At 39.2% G+C, this 21120-nt stretch overlaps 3 protein-coding genes and 1 long non-coding RNA gene across 4 annotated transcripts in view; 1 reads left to right on the top strand and 3 right to left on the bottom strand.

The window, feature by feature from the left end:
* LOC310830551 (olfactory receptor 6N1-like) overlaps positions 1–21120 on the bottom strand; it is a gene marked incomplete at its 3' end in the record, with an annotated part of 236827 nt that continues 215707 nt past the window's right edge. The window contains exon 2 of the mRNA XM_083710332.1: positions 1–769. Within this exon, the coding sequence (XP_083566458.1) occupies positions 1–769 (769 nt within the window). The remainder of the gene's footprint in view (positions 770–21120) is intronic.
* Positions 4548–7997, top strand: LOC310829728. Its single transcript, XR_014557339.1, has 3 exons — positions 4548–4563; positions 7674–7736; positions 7877–7997. It is a non-coding gene; the product is annotated as an uncharacterized lncRNA (long non-coding RNA).
* LOC310830830 (olfactory receptor 5B21-like) lies at positions 9731–10675 on the bottom strand (the record flags this gene model as incomplete). Its single annotated transcript, XM_083710667.1, has 1 exon — positions 9731–10675. The coding sequence occupies one exon, from the start codon at positions 10673–10675 to the stop codon at positions 9731–9733; it is 945 nt and encodes a 314-aa protein (XP_083566793.1).
* LOC310829626 (olfactory receptor 5B21-like) lies at positions 16230–17177 on the bottom strand (the record flags this gene model as incomplete). Its single annotated transcript, XM_083708332.1, has 1 exon — positions 16230–17177. The coding sequence occupies one exon, from the start codon at positions 17175–17177 to the stop codon at positions 16230–16232; it is 948 nt and encodes a 315-aa protein (XP_083564458.1).

The raw sequence follows: 21120 nt of genomic DNA on the forward strand, positions 1-21120 counted from the left end.
TTATTCTAAAAGCCTGCATTTGCTTATGACCCTCCGTAAAGATTCCTTCACCTCTTTGTTCCTTAGGCTGTAGATAAGTGGATTGATTAGAGGGGTTAAGACTGTGTAGAAGACTGAAAAGATTTTGTCCACTTCCCGCAGAGCTTTCCTTTTTGGAAGTGCATATACAAATATTAAGGATCCATAAAATATAGAAACCACAATAAGGTGGGAAGAACAGGTTGAAAAGGCCTTTTTCCTCCCTGTTGAAGATGGGATCCGTAAGATGTTGGCAATTATACACACATAAGACATCAGCGTCAAGAGACAAGAAGGAATAGTGTCTATGGCAGAGACTGTAAGACCCACCAGTGTCACCAAAGTGGTGTCACTGCAAGAGAGATTAATCACCGGTGTCAATTCACAAAAGAAATGATCAATTTCACTGGGACCACAGTAATATAGTTGTGACATTAAACTTATTACTATTGTCATAACTGTAATCCCACATAGCCAGGACCCAGCTGACAAGAGAAAGCAGAGTTTCCCATCCATAAGAGTGGCATAGTGGAGAGGCTTACAAATGGCTAAATAGCGATCATAGGACATGGCAGCCAACAGGTAGCATTCAGCAACAACTAGGAATCCAAACCAATAAAGCTGAGTGAAACAGCCAGCAATAGATATACTTCTATCCCCTGTCAGGAAGCTGGCTAACATCCTGGGAAGGAGAGTTGATGTATAGCAGGTCTCCAAGCAGGACAAGTTTCCAAGGAAGTAGTACATAGGAGTGTGAAGGTGATGATCAGAGACTACCAGAGTGATGATTATGATGTTTCCAACCACAGTCACAGTGTAGATGATTACGAACACTATGAAGAATGGAATTTGTAATTTTGGGTCATTTCCAAATCCCAGAAGGGTAAATGTGGTTATTGCTGTTCCATTGCTTATTTCAAAATTCTCCATAGGTTCACTGGAAGTTAACTGCTAAAATTGTTGTTTCCCCAGAATTTTAATATTCCAGATTTCAATACTTGCAATCATTCAAATGAAATTTGGAAGCATTTTTCCTGTAGTTAGTGACCATGAAGTGATACATCTATATAAACGATGAATCGTGGACTAGAGATCAGCTGAAAATTACAACACAGTTGTTAGCTCCTTGCATCACCGTTGACATCTCATCATCAGTATTTTGCAGACCAGAGAATGCTTATTGATGGCACGCTATATATACTATAAAAAACCTTTACAGTTTAAACAGTACAGTAAAAATATAGAGCAACAAACTGTTGGTGGTGGGTCTGGTTCTCTGACTCCAATCAAGCAGGACTATGCAAAATATGAGCTCCGGTGCTTCTAATACATCTTTATTCACTACAATGAAAGGAACACTTTTCAGTGCACTGACCATTTTACTCAGAAGGTTGGATACAGACCATGATAGCTCCCTTTAGCTCCCTTGGAAATAAATGAGAGATTTCAGTCATGACTAGCATGTCTCATTAATTTCATTGGGACCAAATTCAACTAACGTAGCCTGAATCCATCTCACAGGTACCCTCTGAGGCTTCATTCATATTCACTTTCCACAACATGAAATAACTTCCCAGTGATGTGCTCCTACACTGAAAAGCAGGGGTGAGCTGAAGGTAATGGCTTTTGATTTCCAATTGTGTGGCATCAACATTAAATTCACCTGCTGAGAGATAGAAAACTTGAGATAAACTGAAGTATACTTTTATATGAATGGACTGCAAACTCATTTATTTTCTGGTAATGAAAACAGCTTAGACTTGTTCCTTCAGTCTATCTGTACACATTTAAAACTAACTCTGGTTGGTATATTCTTTAGTTCTCATTTTAATTAGATTATGATTCTGGCCATGCTTTATGTAGGAAGAAAATATGACTAAACATTGCCACAGAGGAAGGGCTGTTTATGTTGGGATTTTTATGCCTACGTGCCATTTGATGCAGCTTCTCACAAAAGCAGTTAGTTAAGAAGTTGGCTGAAGGCCAAGAAGACTGAGCCGAGGGGGTTATTCCGCCTAGAGATATGGGACCTTGGCTACAACTCTGCTATTGGTTGAGGTCTCCACATAGGCATGATGACTCATGACCTTCCTTGGCTGGATAGTTGGTTGGTGAGTGTATTTTCTGAGAGCCATTTGGAGTATGTTAAGTGAGAGAGTTAAGATCCTTGTCTGTATCCTTTATCTAGTAACTTGTGAGTCTGCTGTAAATAATAAAACACCTATAAGTAACCAAGTTACTGGTAGCAGCGTCTTGTTCCTGCTTCATCCTTCCTGCCCGCAACTGATTGCTTCTGGAAGTCTGCGTATGCTCTGCTATACAGTGGTACCTTGGGTTAAGTACTTAATTTGTTCCGGAAGTCCGTTCTTAACCTGAAACTATTCTTAACCTGAAGCACCACTTTAGCTAATAGGGCCTCCTGCTGCTGCCGTGCCGCCTGAGTATGATTTCTGTTCTTATCCTGAAGCAAAGTTCTTAACCTGAAGCACTATTTCTGGTTAGCAGAGTCTGTAACCTGAAGCGTATGTAACCTGAAGCATATGTAACCCGAGATACCACTGTATTCAACTGCAATCCTGCAACAGGTTAAAGTTGTGAAACACCAATAGTTTACAAGGGTCTTTCCTCCTTACTCGCACCCTCTCTCTCAATTGAATAACAGTTTGTAAAGAGGGACACACACCAAAGAGTAAGATCTAAGGAAGCAGAAGAACATCAGTTGCTGAAGATGTTTGAAGCTAAGCAAGATCAGTCAGAAGTGATGAAGTGATAGATAAGTAATTGCAAGGAGAACAAATGTAAGAAGTATCAAATAACAGCATATTATTATTATTATTATTTAAATCTGCCTTCTGGAATGGATTCCTGGATAATCGCAGCTTCTTGAATGCATTTGTATTTCATTAATCAGTGTCCAATACAATTTTCATGAAAATGGTATGCACTGTGATATTTGAGGCCAATTTGGGTGTTTTTCCCAAACAAAAAGGTTTGATGAATTTCAAGGGGAAATCAAAAAAAGGTTAACAAATCTTTAGGGAGAGTCATGTGAGTGCCACAAGAATGCCATTCAGAAAATAGATCTGTTGTAATCATGTTCCATGGGCTACAACTCAACACAGTAATGGTAAAGTAATTGAAATTAATGCCCATTTCTGTGTTGCTAAAGACTGAAACTGTACACCAACTTTCCTGAGGGTGCCATTCAACTTAATGGGACTTAGTTCTGTGTACACATGTATAGGTCTGTACTGTAAATGTTTGGCAAATAGTGAAATTAATGTCCTGGATTTTGCATTTCAGAGGAAAGACAATTGGAGCGCACACACACACGGAGAGAGAGAGAGAGAGAGAGAGAGAGAGAGAGAGAGAACTTTCTCTTTATGTCATTTGCTTTTCCAGCAACGAAAGGAGAATTATAATAATGTTACCATTCCTCTTGACCATCAGATGGAACAAAGGCAGAACAGCTTAGTGATTCATTTCCTCAGCTGCGATGATCACAACTTGTCCAGACGCTTCACATGACAGCATCTCATGCTAACATGTTTTGCAAGAAGAGGGATTATATAAGATGTTGAAAATGGTCACAAGGGATCAGTATGAAGAACAACCTCTTGAGTTTTCCAAGAAGAGCTGCACTTAAATTGCTCTTCTGGGAAAAGGAGGCATATTCCCTTTGTAAAATGATGGTACTACTTTAATTAAGAATGTATTGTAGATATCAATATTGTGCAGTTTGAAGTGACTGGAAGCTTAATAATAATGTGTGTGTGTTTTTCTGTAAATATTTTTTTTTATTGATTTTACAATCTTAACTCCAACAATTATTCTTTGTAAAGAAGAAAACAAAAGCAAAAACACAAAACAGAAACAACAAAAACAACAACAACAAAAATATAAAAACATAAACATAATACATCAACACTTTTTTCAATATATAAACATATTCTCTTTCTTTTTTGGAGGTTCTCTTTAACCTCCTGACTTCCCTCCATTCCCTTTTCTGGTTCATTGAATGTATACATGTTCTGCATAATTATAATCAAACCTCTTATTCTTATTCTCATTATTTTATCAACATTTAACTGATTACCATCAAACCTTAATATCTCAATTCAAATTTCCTTTCTTTAACTATCTCATTTTTAACTGCTTGCAAATGTTTAATCAAAGCCTGCCAATGTTTCTACTTGTTTACAATATTTTTGTTCATACACAATAAAGGTTTCCCCCCCTTTTTTTGAAATTTCTCATTATCAATGTCTCTAAGCTTTTCTGTGAGTTTAGCCATTTCAGCATAGTCCATCAATTTCAGTTCCATTCTTCTGTTGTTGGTATCATGACTTCCTTCCATTTTGGGCTAATAGAATCTGGGCTGTTGTTGTTGCGTACATAAACAATTTATTCTTTTCCTTCAGGATTTGGCTTCCTGTTATTCCTAATTCTGGTTTTTTAAATAAAAGTCAATTTAAACATTTTCTTCAATTCGTTATATATCATTTCCCAGTAACTTTTAACCATTTAACATTCCCACCACATGTGGTAAATGGTACCCTCTTTGTCTTTGAATTTCTTGAATTTCCAACATTTATTAGAACTTGTTCTATACATTTATCAAGTTTTACTGGTGTTATGTACCAACAGTACATCAATTTCATATAGTTCTCTTTCAGTGTTGTACATGCAGTGAATTTCAGATTCACCTTCCAAAGTTTTCCCCAATCACTCATTTGAATATTATGTCTCAGATCTTTTGCCCACTTAATCATCACACATTGAACCTCTTCATCCTTTGTTTCCCATTCTAACAGCAAGCTGTATATTTTCTTCAATAATTTGGCATTGTCCTATACAATTTCTCTTTTAAATCTGGATATTATATAACTAAAATCTATCTTTTTATCTTCTTTAAAAATCTCATTTAGTTGAAAATATTGTAACTGATCTGTTATCTTTTCTCTTATTTCCTCAAATTTTCTTAATTTTAATTGATTTTCCATTTCAATTAGGAGCTCTCTATATGTTGGCCAATTTGTCCTCATATTTATCTTTTTGAGAGATATTGTTTCCATGGTGACAACCATCATTGTGTCTTCTGTTCTATTAAATTTTTATATCTCTCCCAAACTTTATAAGTTGTGTTTCTGATTATATGGTTCTGAAATCCTTTATGCACTTTCACTTTTTCATATCAAAAATACACAAGCCATTCAAATCTATTGTCATGTCCCTCAAGATCTAATAGATCAGTGTTTTCTAATTTAATCCACTCCCTGATCCAGCAAACACAAGACGCCTCATAATATAATTTAAGATTTGGTAGGGAACAGGCTCCCCTGTCTTTAATATTCGTAAGTAGTTTATATTTTATTCTTGGCTTTTCCCCCTTCCAGATGATTTTAGTAATATCTTTTTGCCATTCTTTGAAGCATCTTATGATTGAAATAAAAATAGCATTTTTGGCAATACGTTCATTCTGATTACTGAAATCTTTCCTAAAAGTGATAAGTTCATAGATAGATTTCTTTTATATTTATTTCCACATTTTTTTCATAATTATATTTATAAATATTTATATTCTTTGCTGTTAACCATATCCCTAAATATTTCACTCCTTTTAGATGAAATCATTGTCCAGACCCGTAAAAATATTATTCACACTATGCAGCTCTTGGAGAGCCATTTTACATGCCTTTCTTTTCTGTAGTGTTCAGAGAAAGACAAACAGCCATCACACTTTCCAGATGGTGAATTTGAAACTCAATAGCCTCATCACATGATCAAATGTTACTTTAGTTTAGAGTAACAGAAAACAATCTACAGGCAATCATTAACCCATTTAGGAGCTAAAAAAAAACTACAGTGGTAAAACCCTGTGTTAGCAATACACATTTAGACATTTTTTTTGTCATTTTAAAGCTTCATTAATACACAGAAATTTTCCATTTTTAGTGTCAATTAAACCAATTATACTTAACAGAATGAGTCAGTGGGTGCTGTGAAAGTGTGGCAGTGAGATAGGAATAATTACCGGTACTCCTCAAAACAGTTCATTTGGAGGGCTAAACTGACTTCAGTCTATCATTATTTGATGAATGTGTGGTGCCAGGTGTTGGATGAACAACACTGTGACCATATTGGATTCTGTAGTTTGTAAGAAGTCTATCAAAATTAGCCAAGGACTGGTTCCAATATTATCAATTATCTGAAACCTTCAAATGTGATAAAATGTGATAAATGTAATAAAAAAATAGGATTTTCGACAGAGATTTCCAGATTTGAATCAGATCTAGTAAAGTCTAAAACTAAAACACTCTCCAAAACATACCAACTCCTCTTGGACTGGGACGTCAAGGAGGAGGAGTTTAAGTTCGCAATGATCACATGGGTCCAAGACTTTGGTTACAACATAGAGATGAGCCAAAGGGAACACCTATGGAAAGTAAATTGGAACTTTACGGCATGCTATACGTTAAGGGAGAACCTTCAAAAGATGTTTTATCACTGGTATCTAACCCCTTCTAAACTCAAAAGTGTACAAAAGTGTGCTTAATATATGTTGGAGATATGGAGAACTAGGTGCTCCATATGTGGTGGGTTTATACAAAGATCAAAACCTTCTTGAATGACATACATACTCAGCTTCAAATAATGTTAAATGCATCCTTCCCCCAAAAAACCAGAATCATTTTTATTGGGTATTACAGGAGCAGATATAGCCAGGAAGATAAGGAAAATCTTTCTGTATGCCACCACAGCCATGATAGTATTTGTAGCAAAACATTTGAAGAGTGACCAAATCCCCATCATATCAGAATGGTTACTAAAATTGGTAGAATATGCTGAACTAGATAGTCTCTCAGAAAAGATTAAAGATAAGCAAAAACAGGAGTTCAATGGTAACTGGAAACCTCTAAAGAATTACTTAAAAAATAAGTGTTGCAATCTGAATTTGGTGGCAGCTTTTGAATAAGCTCTGTAAATAAAGGTTAAATGGGTTAAAGTAGAGTGATGTACATAGATTGGAGTGAAAAGATGTTGAGAAGGACGGGAAATCAAATTTATGAAGATATATACTTCTTTGTTGGAATTTTTATTTTGATGAGTTTGATCTACAGTCTATAAAATGTCTTTGATGTATGGATGCAACTACGATTAATAAAGCATAATAAATAATAAATAAATAAACCTACATTAAATCATCAATTAAGATAGGCAGCTTAGGCAGACACTTAATAGGCCAGCTGAATGCTAATCTATCAACAAGACGTGCATTCCATAATACCTATCAGGGACTGGGCAGAGGAGAAATGGTGGAGACCCTCTCCCCAGCTTGACCCTTTCAAAGAGGAGGAAGAGGAAGACAGTTTAGATTTACAACAGGGGTTTTAGGGATGTCATGGCTCAGAGGCAGATGAGGGTGTTAAAGAAATTTGCCCATAAATTGTTGCCTTCCTTAAGTGAACTGCAACTACCAAGAAGGCACGTTTTAGGCTCTTAATGGTCGGGAGTAAAGAACAGAGACCAAACCGGGAAAATTCAAAGCAAGCCTGATCTTTATTGAAAACAAAGAAATGATTGTTGCAACAGGGTTCCTTGCTTCACGAGAAGGAACCCCAAAGGGATATTTATACACTTGGTTTTTCATACAGGACAATGCAAGCACATGGATTACAGAAGACGACAGACTAGGCATGGCATGAATGGATTTGCAGGTGAGTGACACTTGGGGAAAACATCAGTGTTAAGGACAGTACTTGTGGGTGATTTACATTGTTTTTCCTGGGTGGTGTCAGTAAGAAGCTTATACAAACTTGTTTGTGACACATTTACTTATATGTTTTCTTGTTTGCAGAGTGATACCTGGAGCAGGCTGATAAGGAGGGAAACAGGATTTGAACGTTTTGCCTGTGGGCTGTCAAGGATATGCAGGAAGATAGTAATGGTCGCTTTTAAATTAAGTTGCATTTTGTGAATGAGAGTACGTGTTTTTTGTGAATGGATGTATGAGATTCATGCATGGTAGACTCAACAGATGGTGCTGCACCACTGAGGCCACCTCTGACACGTTTCCGTTACTTTATCTTTCCCTTGCAACATAATAGATGCATTTTACATTCATGAAGTTACAATTTTACACTACTAAAGTTACATTTGGTATAGACACACAAGCTTCTTTAAAATCAAGAGATGTTACAATGTTTCTGTAAAAAGGCAAATTAATGTGGTGTGGCAGGAGAGAAGGGGAAGGGAGAAGGGACAAGCAGAATACAAGCAGAATACATGCATATGTGAAAACATGAGCATTTACAGGTTTCAGTACTGTACAAGAACACTGGGAAACCTCTTTATTGTGAGCAGGAAGGATCAGTCCTTTATTGATACAGGAACATGTTCTGTTTTATCTTAAAATTCTTACAACAAGGGGAAAGTTGGGAAATAATGCGAGAGAAGGAGGAGGAAACACCAGGGGGGGTGACAGCTGATAGACACAGTGTCTTTAGAAAGCATTCCAGACCAGGCCCTCTCTCAGAACCCAGCAAGCTTTGAAAGTAGGAGAGCAAAGAGCTCTAAGACAAAGGGCACGTAGCACCACCTACAGGAGAGACAATGAGGATGACAAACGAGGAACTGGGAGAGACAGGGGGTGGAGATTCACTGTGGACAATGCCATTATCCAAGAGGTTGGGTTCTATAGCCACTTTCTGTAAATACTGAATAAAAAGTGTATGCTAAGAAACATTTCCATGTCTTTGTATGTTCCTGGGCAACTGGCCGGGAGTCGCTGGCAGCAACCTGACAATACCAGTGCTACACTGGAAAAAAAATTGGGTTCAAAGAAATGTTGAATACCACTGGGGGGAAATGGTGCCTTATAGGACCCTGCTGATGATCAGCTGGTTGGTGGTGCCTGCAATGTCGCTTTTTGACATAGCTAGAACTTTACCTGCCCCACATGTGACATCATGAGTCCCTGTCTGTGGAAAAGGTCGGGTATAACGAAATATATGATGACGACAACAGTGATGATGATGGATGGCATCATATTTGCCACATCATTCAAGTGGGAAAGGTGGCTCAAATGAGTAGGCCTTTTAGGTCTAATAAGGCCATGGGCTGGAGTTTCCTCACTCATGTTAATAAGAAAACGCTTGTATATGTGCCATGGGACTACCATACATTTATCTGCAAAATCAAAACAGTGGCTAAATAAAAGGCATTCTGGCAATCTGGAAAAAAATAGCTCTACATCTTGCAATATATGTATACAGTCTTGCAATATATGTATTCTGGGCTGCTTCACATGACATGGCAAATGAAAGTGTGGCATGCTGCAAATTTAATAAACATGTTGGATCTCATAAGCAGGTCACATCAGCTTTACTCTTCCTTATTTACTAACTACAGAAGGCACAACAGTTAATCTAAAATTTATATTAGTCTGCCATCCAAAATGGGGCTTGTAGTTAAGGATTCTTCTAAACCACGATATGTAGCCAATGTTCTATGGTTACTGACATGAACCATGATCCCCATTTCAGATAAATCACAAAGGCAAACCTTAGCATAATTGACATGCTGTGTTGTGGTTAAAATACTCTGAAGGAACAGAGAATATGTGAACTTCTCCCTGGGAGCCTACACATCCACAAGGTCATGGTAAGGCATAGTTGGGCTGATGTTGATGTGTGGACCAGGCATCTACATATTATTCTAAAACCTTGCATTTTTTAATGGCTCTCCTTAAAGCTTCTTTCACTTCTTTGTTCCTCAGGCTGTAGATAAGGGGATTGATTAGAGGGGTTAAGACTGAGTAGAAGACTGAAAAGATTTTGTCCACTTCCCACAATGCGTCCTTTTTTGGAAGCACATATACAAATATTAATGATCCATAAAATATAGAAACCACAATAAGGTGGGAAGAACAGGTTGAAAAGGCCTTTTTCCTCCCTGTTGAAGATGGGATCCGTAAGATGGTAGAAATTATATACACATAAGACGACAGTGTCAGGAAAAAAGAAACAGCATTTATAACTGACAGTATATGAACCACCAGTGTCACCAAAGTGGTGTCACTGCAAGAAAGAATTATCACCGGTGTTAATTCGCATAGGAAATGATCAATTTCACTGGGACCACAGTAATATAGTTGTGACATTAAACTTACTACTATTGACATAACTGTAATCCCACATAGCCAGGACCCAGCCGACAAGAGAAAGCAGAGTTCCCCATTCATAAGAGTGGCATAGTGGAGGGGCTTACATATGGCTAAATAGCGGTCATAGGACATGTCAGCCAACAGGTAGCATTCAGCAATTGCTAAGCTTCCAAACCAAAAAAACTGTGTGAAGCAGCCACCAATAGATATAGTTCTATCCCCTGTCAGGAAGCTGGTTAACATTCTGGGGAGGACAGTTGAAGAGTAACAGGTCTCGAAGCAGGACAAGTTTCCAAGGAAGTAGTACATAGGAGTATGAAGGTGATGATCAGAGACTACCAGAGTGATGATTATGATGTTTCCAACCACAGTCATAGTGTAGATGATTACAAACACCATGAAGAATGGAATTTGTAATTTGGGGTCATTTCCAAATCCCAGAAGTGTAAATGTGGTTATTGATGTCCCATTGCCTTTGTAAAAATTCTCCATAGCAATGGTCACTGAAATTAAATTGCCAAAATTATAGTGTCTTTAGGTCATTAGGTGTAATGTTCCAGCTTTCATGAATTGCTGTTTATTTTAAAAAGTCACTTCAAATAGAAATTGGAAGCATAATCTTAATGGAGTGATACATCTTTATGAAGCATGAAGCATGGGTATAGGTTGGACTGGAGAATCAGCTGAAGATTGCAACTCACTTGTGAAACTTCTTGTTTCACTCTGAGCAACTCATTTTCAGTATTCCCTAGATCAGAGAATATTTATTGATGTTAGGCTATATATACTAAATAAATAACAAACTTTACAGTTAGAAGATAAACAATAAAATAATAATATTGTGCAACAAGTTGTGGATTGTGGGTCTGATTCTTTGGCTACAATCCTGTAGGACTATGAAACATAGGAGCTCTAATGATTCTTATGTTTCATTCACTACAATGTAAGGACAGTTCCCATTGAGCTACTCACTATAGTCACAGGATTGGATACAGAGTATTTTAGCTGCATTAAACTCCCTTTGAAATATGAAAGATTTCAGTCAGGACTAGCACATCCTATTTATTTTACTGGGACCAAAGTTCATCTAACTTAGCTTGAATCTATCTCAAAAATTATTACCTACTGAAGCTTCATTCACATATACTTTCCACAATATGGAAGAAGTTCAATGTCATATGCTCCTGCATTGCAAAGCAGGAGTGAGGTGAAGCTAATGGTTTCTGATTCCCAATTGTTTAGTAATGACATCAACATTAAACTCACCATCTCAGAGGTAGAAAATTTAATATAACCTTGACCATTGCATTAATGGACTGTAAACCCATTTTATCTCTGGTACTGGAAACAGCTTAGACTTGTTCCTCCATTTTGTCTGTATGGCATTTACAGCTAGCTGTGTTTGGTAAATTCTGGGGTTCTATTAAGAAGAGACGTAGATCTTAAAAGCCTGAAGTCTGCTCACTCTTTGCATAAAGGTAACAGTCATAACCACAGGGGGAGGGCTGTTTACAAGGGGGTTTTCTCCTGAATGACATCCTCCCTCTCAATAACAGTGATAAGGTCTGAGAAAAATAATAAAAATGTACCTTTCCTCTTTACCACCAGGCAGAATAGCTTAGTGATTTATTTCCTCAGCAGTGATGGCCACATTAAGCTCGTGTTGCCACTTCAACATAACTGTAACTCATGCTAATATGTTTTACATGAAGAGGGTTTAAAAGGTGGTGAATGGCCACAAGGGATTAGTATGAAGAAAAACCTCTTGAGTTTTCTAAGGACTATGCTTAAATTGTTCTTCTGTGGGTAAAGTGCTACTCTAATTATGCCTGTGCTGATGGGTGCTGTGAAAGCATGACAATGAGATAGGAATCTTCAGAACTTTATGTACTTAGATGGCTAAACTTAGTTTGAGCCATCATAATTTGATGGATATATGGTACCAAGTGGTGGGATGGAACATTGATTGGATGGCACTGTGGCCAGGTTGGATTCTGGGGTTTGTAAGAAGTCTGTCAGAGACAGGCAAGGGCATACTACAGTTAAGATAGTCTGTTTAGGTAGGGACAGGAGCAAGCTGGTAGTAAATCAGATTGTGCAAGTTGGAGTTAGCACAACCTGTATATGATGATGATGATATAATTATTTATTTCTTATACCCCACCCCTCTGACTGGGTTATCCCAGCCACCCTGGGCAGCTTTCAGCAAAAATACAGGGGGGAGGGCGGAATCAAACAGTAAAAGCTTCCCGAAACAGAGCTGTCTTCAGATGTCTATCAAAAGTTATATAGTAGTTTTAACTCTGACATCTGACAGGAGAGCATTCCACAGGCCTTCTGCCTTGTTCCCTGTAATTTCAATTCTCGCAAGGAGGCCCTTGGAGCTGGACCTTGGAGCTGCCTGTTTTAAACAATGGGATGGAGCTGTTCCTTCAAGTATGCAGGGTCAAAGCTGTTTAGGGCTTTAACGGTAAACACCAATACCTTGAATTGTGCTTGGAAACATACTGGGAGGCAATGTAGATTTTTAGGACCAGTGTTATATGGTTGTGGTGGCCACTCCCAGTCAGTAGTCTAGCAACCACATTCTGGATTAATTGCAGTTTCTGAGTCACCATCAAAGGTAGCCCCACAATTGGGAGATAATCAGAGCATGCACCACTCTGGAGATGCAGTGGGCAGGAAGGTAGGGTCTCAGCCAGCATACCAGATGAAGTTGGTAGATAGCTGCCCTGGGCACAGAGTTGACCTGCACCTCCATAGATAGCTGTGAGTCCAAAATGATATCCAGGCTGTGCACCTGGTCCTTTAGGGGTCATGGGATTTTTGTCGGTCACATGACGGTGTATGTTTTGACTCCACAGAGTGGGAAGTGACAGAGACAGGATGTTTGTGTTACTGTGTTCCGTGAAGTGGGACTATTATCCTTTGTTCTTTCTCTTTGCTGTCTGATGCTAGAGAGAGAGGGAGCCATTTTGCAGTGCTCAGTGTGTGTTTATATGTAAATAAAGTAGATTAGCCAAAATGCTGAGTTGCTGAGGTCTGTTACGCAAGCTGCAAAGACTCTGCGGATTCCCTAAGTGTTCCAATATCTGTTGGCATCGGTCACTGTCATGTTCGGGCTGAAGAAAGCTTTTGAAGCTCTTGAACGATTGACCAGGAGGGAGAGAACATGCTAGTTGGGCATGTGTCTCTGCCAGGGTCTTACTTGAGTGTAGGACGAGCTCCTGACGGGGAGTCCCTCACACCTGCATGCCTCCTATCCCCCAGAAACAGTATCCCTGTCTTGTTGTGATTCAATTTTGATCCATTAACTGCCAGACTTGCCAGAGTGTCAGGCCTAATATGCAAAGCAGCTCATCCCTACAGGTCTGGTCCCATGAATCAGTTGCCAAGACTGAAATTCATTGTCTCGCCACAGCCATCTAAGTTCCCTCCTCTCCAGGGATTTTTCCAAGCAATCAGAGCCTGAGCCTGTGTGAAGCCAACATCTTCTACACCCTATTCATACCTCTACTCATTCTGGGAGACTAGCAGGGAGAGGAGCTTGTCACAGCAGGAGGGGGAGACACGCATGACCATGCACAAGCCTGATTCATCTCTGCCTCTTGGCCTCTGTCCTCCCCTGCTGCACTTCCCGGGCTTTGAGCCTTCTTCCCTTGGTGGTTCTCCAGCTAGTTCCTCCCATTCTCTATGTCCAACCAGTTCATGGCAGGTAGAGAGATGAAAAAGTTGGCTGAATGCCATAGAGACGGAGCCTCTCATATTTCATCAAGAAGTACATTCAATAACATCAGTGCATTCCATAACACCAGTGCTACCAACTGAAAAATCTTGATGAGTTCAAAGAAATGTTGAAGAACATTGCGGGGGCGGCAGGAATAGTACCTTGCAGCACCCCAATGCTGATTTGCTGATCTATAGTATGTGCAAACACATTTTTGTGGTAACTTTAGCTTCCCCACATCTGTCATCACGGTGTCATGCTTCCCATGCCATGGAAGTGGAAGTGGTGGGCCAAATGAAGACACATTTAAGGCTGAAATCATGTTATAAAGAAAACCCTGGAAGGAACTGATACATACTGATACTATTATAGCGATGCAGATCCCTTTTCAGCTCAAGAACCACATTACCTTCTAAGCTTCACAAATGATCTTTTGCCGTGGGAGTTCAGCCACGAAACCCAATGAGAGATCTTACAGTTTGACCCACTTACAAGCCAGGCTTCACAGAAGATGATTACATAGTGCTGGTTTCCCAAAACATCATATAAGGACAAAGGTTCACTCAAAGGTGAAACTCAAAGGTTCACCACTTGCAGAGCATCATCTAATTCAGTTGATTGATTGATTGATTAAATTTATATACTAGCCTTTATCCAAAGATCACAGGGTGGTTCAGAACATAAAAATACAAAATGTGAGCACAAAATACATAATAAAACAAATGAAAACAAACTATTAACCCCACTTCCACAAACATATTTAAAAGGCCATAGACTGTTAGTCACAGACCTAGTTATAGAGAAGTCTTTTGCCTGATGCTTAAAGCTATATAGTAGAGGCACTAGAGTATTCCAAAAAGAGGGAACAACCACAGAGAAGGCACATTCTTGTGTTGTCACCTTCTGGACCTCTTGTGGATGATGGAGTGATACATCTTTATGAAGAATGGATATAGTTTTGACTGGAGAATCCGCTGAATATTACAACGCAGTCCTGAAATTCAATAGCTCCTAGAACAGAGCAACTCAATAGCTCCTAAAACAGAGAATATTTATTGATGGCAAGCAATGTATGCTAAAAAAGGAAGCAGGGGCCTGCCAAATCAATAGATTCAGTAAAGGTTAGAATTTCAGCAAACTCATAAATACAAGAATTTTGCAAGGGCTGGAAATAACACCAGTTAGCTTCCTCATGAGGGACGCAGGTGGCGCTGTGGGTTAAAGCCTCAGCGCCTAGGACTTGCCGATCGAAAGGTCGGCGGTTCGAATCCCTGCGGCGGGGTGCGCTCCCGCTGCTCGGTCCCAGCGCCTGCCAACCTAGCAGTTCGAAAGCACCTCCGGGTGCAAGTAGATAAATAGGGACCGCTTACCAGCGGGAAGGTAAACGGCGTTTCCGTGTGCGGCTCTGGCTCGCCAGAGCAGCGATGTCACGCTGGCCACGTGACCCGGAAGTGTCTCCGGACAGCGCTGGCCCCTGGCCTCTGAAGTGAGATGGGCGCACAACCCCAGAGTCTGGCAAGACTGGCCCGTTCGGGCAGGGGTACCTTTACCTTTACCTAGCTTCCTCATGAGTAGAGTTGTAAAATACAGAACAGGATTGGGTAGTGATTTCCCCACCCACCCAGTGCTGGAATGACTTCAAAGAAATTCATTACAATGACATACATGGTTTACAGTGTTTTATTCAATGGAAAAACATAGCAAAAGCACTGTTTACAAGAAAAATATTGCATATTACATGTATAGCTTGGCTTGTAATGCTAGCTGGTTTGACACAAACCAGGATGAAACATCACAATGACGATGTATATCCCAATTCAGTGGAAACTATCAGGAAATATTCCAACAATGATACTGAAAGGAAATAAAAGCAAAAAAACCCCTATTTGTTTTGGCTGAAAGTTTTAGTCAGAAAGTCACTCAGTGTTGAGTCAATAATCCCTCCCTCTCTCTCGACCCTCCATGAGGATATTTTGTCAATCCTTGCCACATTAAACAGTTCTTCAAAATAATTGAGTGGAAATTGACACAGGACAGATGAAAGTTGACTGAAATCAGATCATCACTTTTTATCAGTTCCTCAGAGCACCAGTTCTGAATATCAGCACAACCGTTCCCCATCACAGAGAATACTCCCCCCTAGAATACTCAGAATGCCAGAAACAGCATAGTAGGTAGATCAGATGTCTTAAAATACAACCACCCATCTTGCACCCACTCCTTTTCTCTTGGCTAGGAGCAGAGCAAGTATGAGCTTCTCTGCGGGAGCCTGCCCATTCACAAGGTCATTTTAAGGCATATTTTGGCTAATATTGCAAATTATGTTAAAACCCTGCATTTGTTTATGACTCTCCTTAAAGCTTCTTTCACCTCTTTGTTCCTCAGGCTGTAGATAAGGGGATTGATTAGAGGGGTTAAGACTGTGTAGAAGACTGAAAAGATTTTGTCCACTTCCCACAGAGCTTCCTTTTTGGGGAGCACATATACAAATATTAATGATCCATAAAATATAGAAACCACAATAAGGTGGGAAGAACAGGTTGAAAAGGCCTTTTTCCTCCCTGTTGAAGATGGGATCTGTAAGATGGTGGCAATTATACACACATAAGACATCAGCGTTAGGAGACAAGACGGAATAGCATCTATGACTGAGACTATGAGACCCACCAGTGCCACCATAGTGGTATCACTGCAAGATAGATTAATCACCGGTGCCAATTCACAAAAGAAATGATCAATTTCACTGGGACCACAGTAATATAGTTGTGACATTAAACTTACTACTATTGTCATAACTATAATCCCACATAGCCAGGACCCAGCCGACAAGAGAAAGCAGAGTTTCCCATCCATAAGAGTGGCATAGTGGAGGGGCTTACATATGGCTAAATAGCGATCGTAGGACATGGCAGCCAACAGGTAGCATTCAGCAATTGCTAAGGTCCCAAACCAAAAAAACTGTGCAAAGCAGCCACCAACAGATATAGTTCTATCCCCTGTCAGGAAGCTGGCTAACATCCTGGGGAGGACAGTTGAAGTGTAGCAAGTCTCCAGGCAGGACAAGTTTCCAAGGAAGTAGTACATAGGAGTGTGAAGGTGATGATCAGAGATTACCAGAGTGATGATTATGATGTTTCCAACCACAGTCACAGTGTAGATGAATACGAACACCATGAAGAATGGAATTTGTAGTTTAGGGTCATTTCCAAATCCCAGAAGGGTAAATGTGGTTATTGCTGTTCCATTGCCTTTGTCAAAATTCTCCATAGCTTTGGAACTGAAATTAAAATGCTTAATTTCTAGTATCTTTAAGTGTAATATGCCAACGTTCAAGTATTACTAGAATTTTTTTTATCACTTCCGATATGCAAGTATTTCTCCTATGGTTAGTCTTGATGGAGTGATATATCATTATGAACAATGAATCATGGATATAGTTTGGACTGGAGAATCAGTTGAAGATTTTGACCTAGTTGTGAAGCTCATTATTTCACCTTTAGCAACTTGTTAGCAGTATTTCCCATGTCAGAGAATATTTTTTTGATGGCAGGCTATATATACTAAATAAACAACATACTTTATATTTAGAAGATGAAACAATATCATAAAAATATTGTGCTGCAAATTTTTGTATGTGATCTAGTTCTCTGACTCCAGTCAAGCAGGACTATGCAGCGTATGATCTCTTCTGCATTCACTGCAATGGAAAGAACAGTTGTCAGTGTGCCACCCATTATATTCATGGCACTAGATACAGAGTAATTTATCTGCATTAGACTCCCTTTGTAATAAAGGAGAGATTTCAGTCAAAGCTAGAATGCTTCATTGATTTTAGTGGGACCAAAATTCAACCAAAGTAACTTGTATCTCACTGAGGCTTCATTCACATACACTTTTAACAATATGGAAGAGCTTCTGTGTGATATGCTCCTAGGTTGCAGAACATAGGTGAGCAAACGGTAATAGTTTCTGTTTCCACATTATTTAGTAATTCATCAGTATTAAATTCACCTGCCAAGCAGTAGAAAATTTCAGTCAATCTGACTTTTGCATGAATTCATTTCATTGCTGGTACTGAAAATAGCTTAGAATTGCTATTCTACTTTATGTGCATGGTGGTTGGTAAATTTTGGGGCTCTATTGAAAACAAATCAGTAGATCTTAAAAGCCTGGCATCTGCCCACCCTTTGTGGAAAGGACTGATTACAAGGGTCTTTCCTCCTAACTGGCACCCTTGATCTCAACAGATTTAGAAATTTGTAAGGAAGGTGTATGTTATGGACCTGATGTGCATGTTCTTACAGTTCTTTCAACCACTTTGCACCCTACAAGGTAGCTCCTACCACATTGTAAAGAGGAGCTCATGCCAAAGAGTAAGATCTAAGGAAGCAGAAGAACATCAGATCCTGCAGATGTTTTGAGTTGAGCAATCTATCATTTAGAAGTGATAGATAAGTAATTGCATGGAGAACAAATGTAAGAAGTCTCGAACTATAGCATATTGAATTAAACGAAATAAAATTGGTCTTCTGCAGTAGATCCCTGAATGATCACAGGTCTTCCAAAATATTTCTAGTTCATTTATCAATGTCCAATATAGTTCTCATGAAAATGCTGTGCAATGTGACATTTGAGACCAATTTGGGTGTTTCTCCAAAGGAGAAATGTCTGAAGAATTTCAAGCAAAATCTAAGAAACAATAACCCAGAGACAAAATCTCTCTGACTTGTAGTGTGAAAATGTGAGATCCATGAGAGTGTCATTCAGAAAATATATCTGGTGTATGGGCTACACCTCAACACAGGCATGGTTAAGCTCACTGAAATCAGTGCCCATCTCAGTGTTGTCAGAGGTTAGAAACCATACACCAACTTTCTTGAGAGTCAAAACAAAATAAAAAAAATTCCTTCCAGTAGCACCTTAAAGACCAACTAAGTTAGTTCTAGGTATGAGCTTTCGTGTGCATGCACACTTCTTCAGATACCAAGTGTGCATACACACGAAAGCTCATACCTAGAACTAACTTAGTTGGTCTTTAAGGTGCTACTGGAAGGAATTTTTTTATTTTGTTTTGACTATGGCAGACCAACACGGCTACCTATCTATTTCTTGAGAGTGTCATTCAACTTAATGAGACTTAGTTCTTAGTAGGCATGTATAGGTATCTATTGTAAATCTTTAGCAAATAATGGAAACATGGCTAGGTTTTTGCATCACAGAGGAAAGACAATTGGAACACTGAGAGAAAGACACAGAGAGATATAGAAGACCTCCCCTTTGAGTCGTTTGCTTTTTGTAAGGAATGTCAAATCTTAAGTCATCTAGTGAAAAACAGAGATAGGATCTGAGAATAAAAAAGCTACCTTTCCTCTTGACCATCAGTTGGAACGAAGGCAGAATAATTTAATGATTCATTTCCTCACTGTGATGACCACATTACGCTTTTCTTGCGTGTCTTACATGACTGCATCTCATGCTAACATGTTTTGCATGAAGAGGGATTAAAAAGTGGGGAATGGGCACAAGGGATTAATATGAAAAACAACCTCTTGAGTTTTCAAGAGGAACTGTGATTAAATTACTCTTCTGGGGAAAAAGTACACATTCCCTTTGTAAACAGATGATGCAACTCTAATTATGACCATGCCAGTGGGTGCTGTGAAAGTGTGGCAATGAGATAGGAATCATAAATCCTCATAACTTTATGTGCATGGGGGGCTAAACCAAATTAGATCAATCATAGTTTGATGAATATTTGGTGTCAAGTGGTAGGATGGAACATCTGTTGGACAGCACTGTGGCCAAGCTGGAGTCTGTGGTTTGTAAGAAGTCTATCACAGTCAGCCAAGGGGAATCCTCATCCCCATCTTCATTTAAAGTATATAAATTGTGCAATTTTAGAGAGTTCTAAAACCAGGAACTCAAATAGTAAAATGTAAACATTCATAAATATAATATAACATAAAGCAATCAAATTAAACTACAAAACAGTTGAGATAGGCAGCTCAGGTAGATCAAAAAGCTGGCAGAATGCCAATAGACATGGAGTGTCCCATATTTCAGCAGGCAGGGCATTCCATAGCACTGGTGCTACCACTGACAAATCTCAATGACTTCATAGAAATGTTGAAGAGCATTGGGGGAAGAATAGTGCCTTGCAGCACCTCACTGCCAATCTGCTGATTGGCGGTACCTGCAAACACATTTTTGGCCCAATGGTGACTTTAGTTTCCCTATATCTGGCATCATTATATCATATTTGCCAAGCCATGGAAGTGGGAATGGTGGGCCAAATGAAGAGTTATTTGGGGCTGGAGGTTCTTCAACTCATGTTATAAAGAAAACACTTGAAGGAAGCTGACCACATCCTCAAAGATGCCATGTAGTATAGAGGTGGGGAACTTTTTTCCAGTCCATGGCCACATTCCCTTTTAAGCTCTTCATTACCACAATATATTAGGGACCACCTCTCTCCATATGAAACTTTCCAGACCCTGAAAGGGGAGAGTTAGCAGACAGGAGAGGAAGTGGAGAGGTGGCAGGGTGAAGGGTATCTAGACTCATTTTTAAAAATTCAAAACTTTACTTGCAGAACTTTCCTCAAAGCAGAACAAAAACCAGTAAATGATCCATCCAAACAGTTCCATAAGACATAGGCTCAGCATCTTCTTAGAAATAAAATAAAATAACATTGGAGCTGACAAGCATAGCTCTCTCTTATACAGGCTACATTAGCCCCTAAGTCTGTTGAGTTCCTGGAAGACACCTCACTCTCACAGAGCCTGAGAACAATGTCTCAGCTGCCACCCTAGCAAGGTGGTGAATTTGCAATTAATTTGCAATCTAGGGTTAGTCACTCACATGATTGCTGCTGGAGAACAACAGTTAATTATGAACCTATCAAGGAGTTCAGAGAGCTCTTTTTGCTGTTCTTATAGCTTCAATGGAATCTTCCAGTGAAATCCTTTCAGTAATACACATCACCGTTCTTCATTTCGGTGCCTTTTAAACAATTATACTTAACAAAGAATCAACAGGACTGTAGATAAAAGGCATTTGCCCATGAAGGAAGGCATGAAACCAGGACTGAGGTGGAATTTTTATTAATTCAAGACATCAAGCCATTTGCAACCAGTGCAACTTTAACCTTTTTCTGCTTCCAGCAGTCTTTCTAACTTGGTGAAAGAGGAGGGATAGACTCCCTCTGTCT

Source organism: Podarcis gaigeae, assembly GCF_964106915.1.
Source record: "Podarcis gaigeae genome assembly, chromosome: 13".
Taxonomy (NCBI): Eukaryota; Metazoa; Chordata; class Lepidosauria; order Squamata; family Lacertidae; genus Podarcis; species Podarcis gaigeae.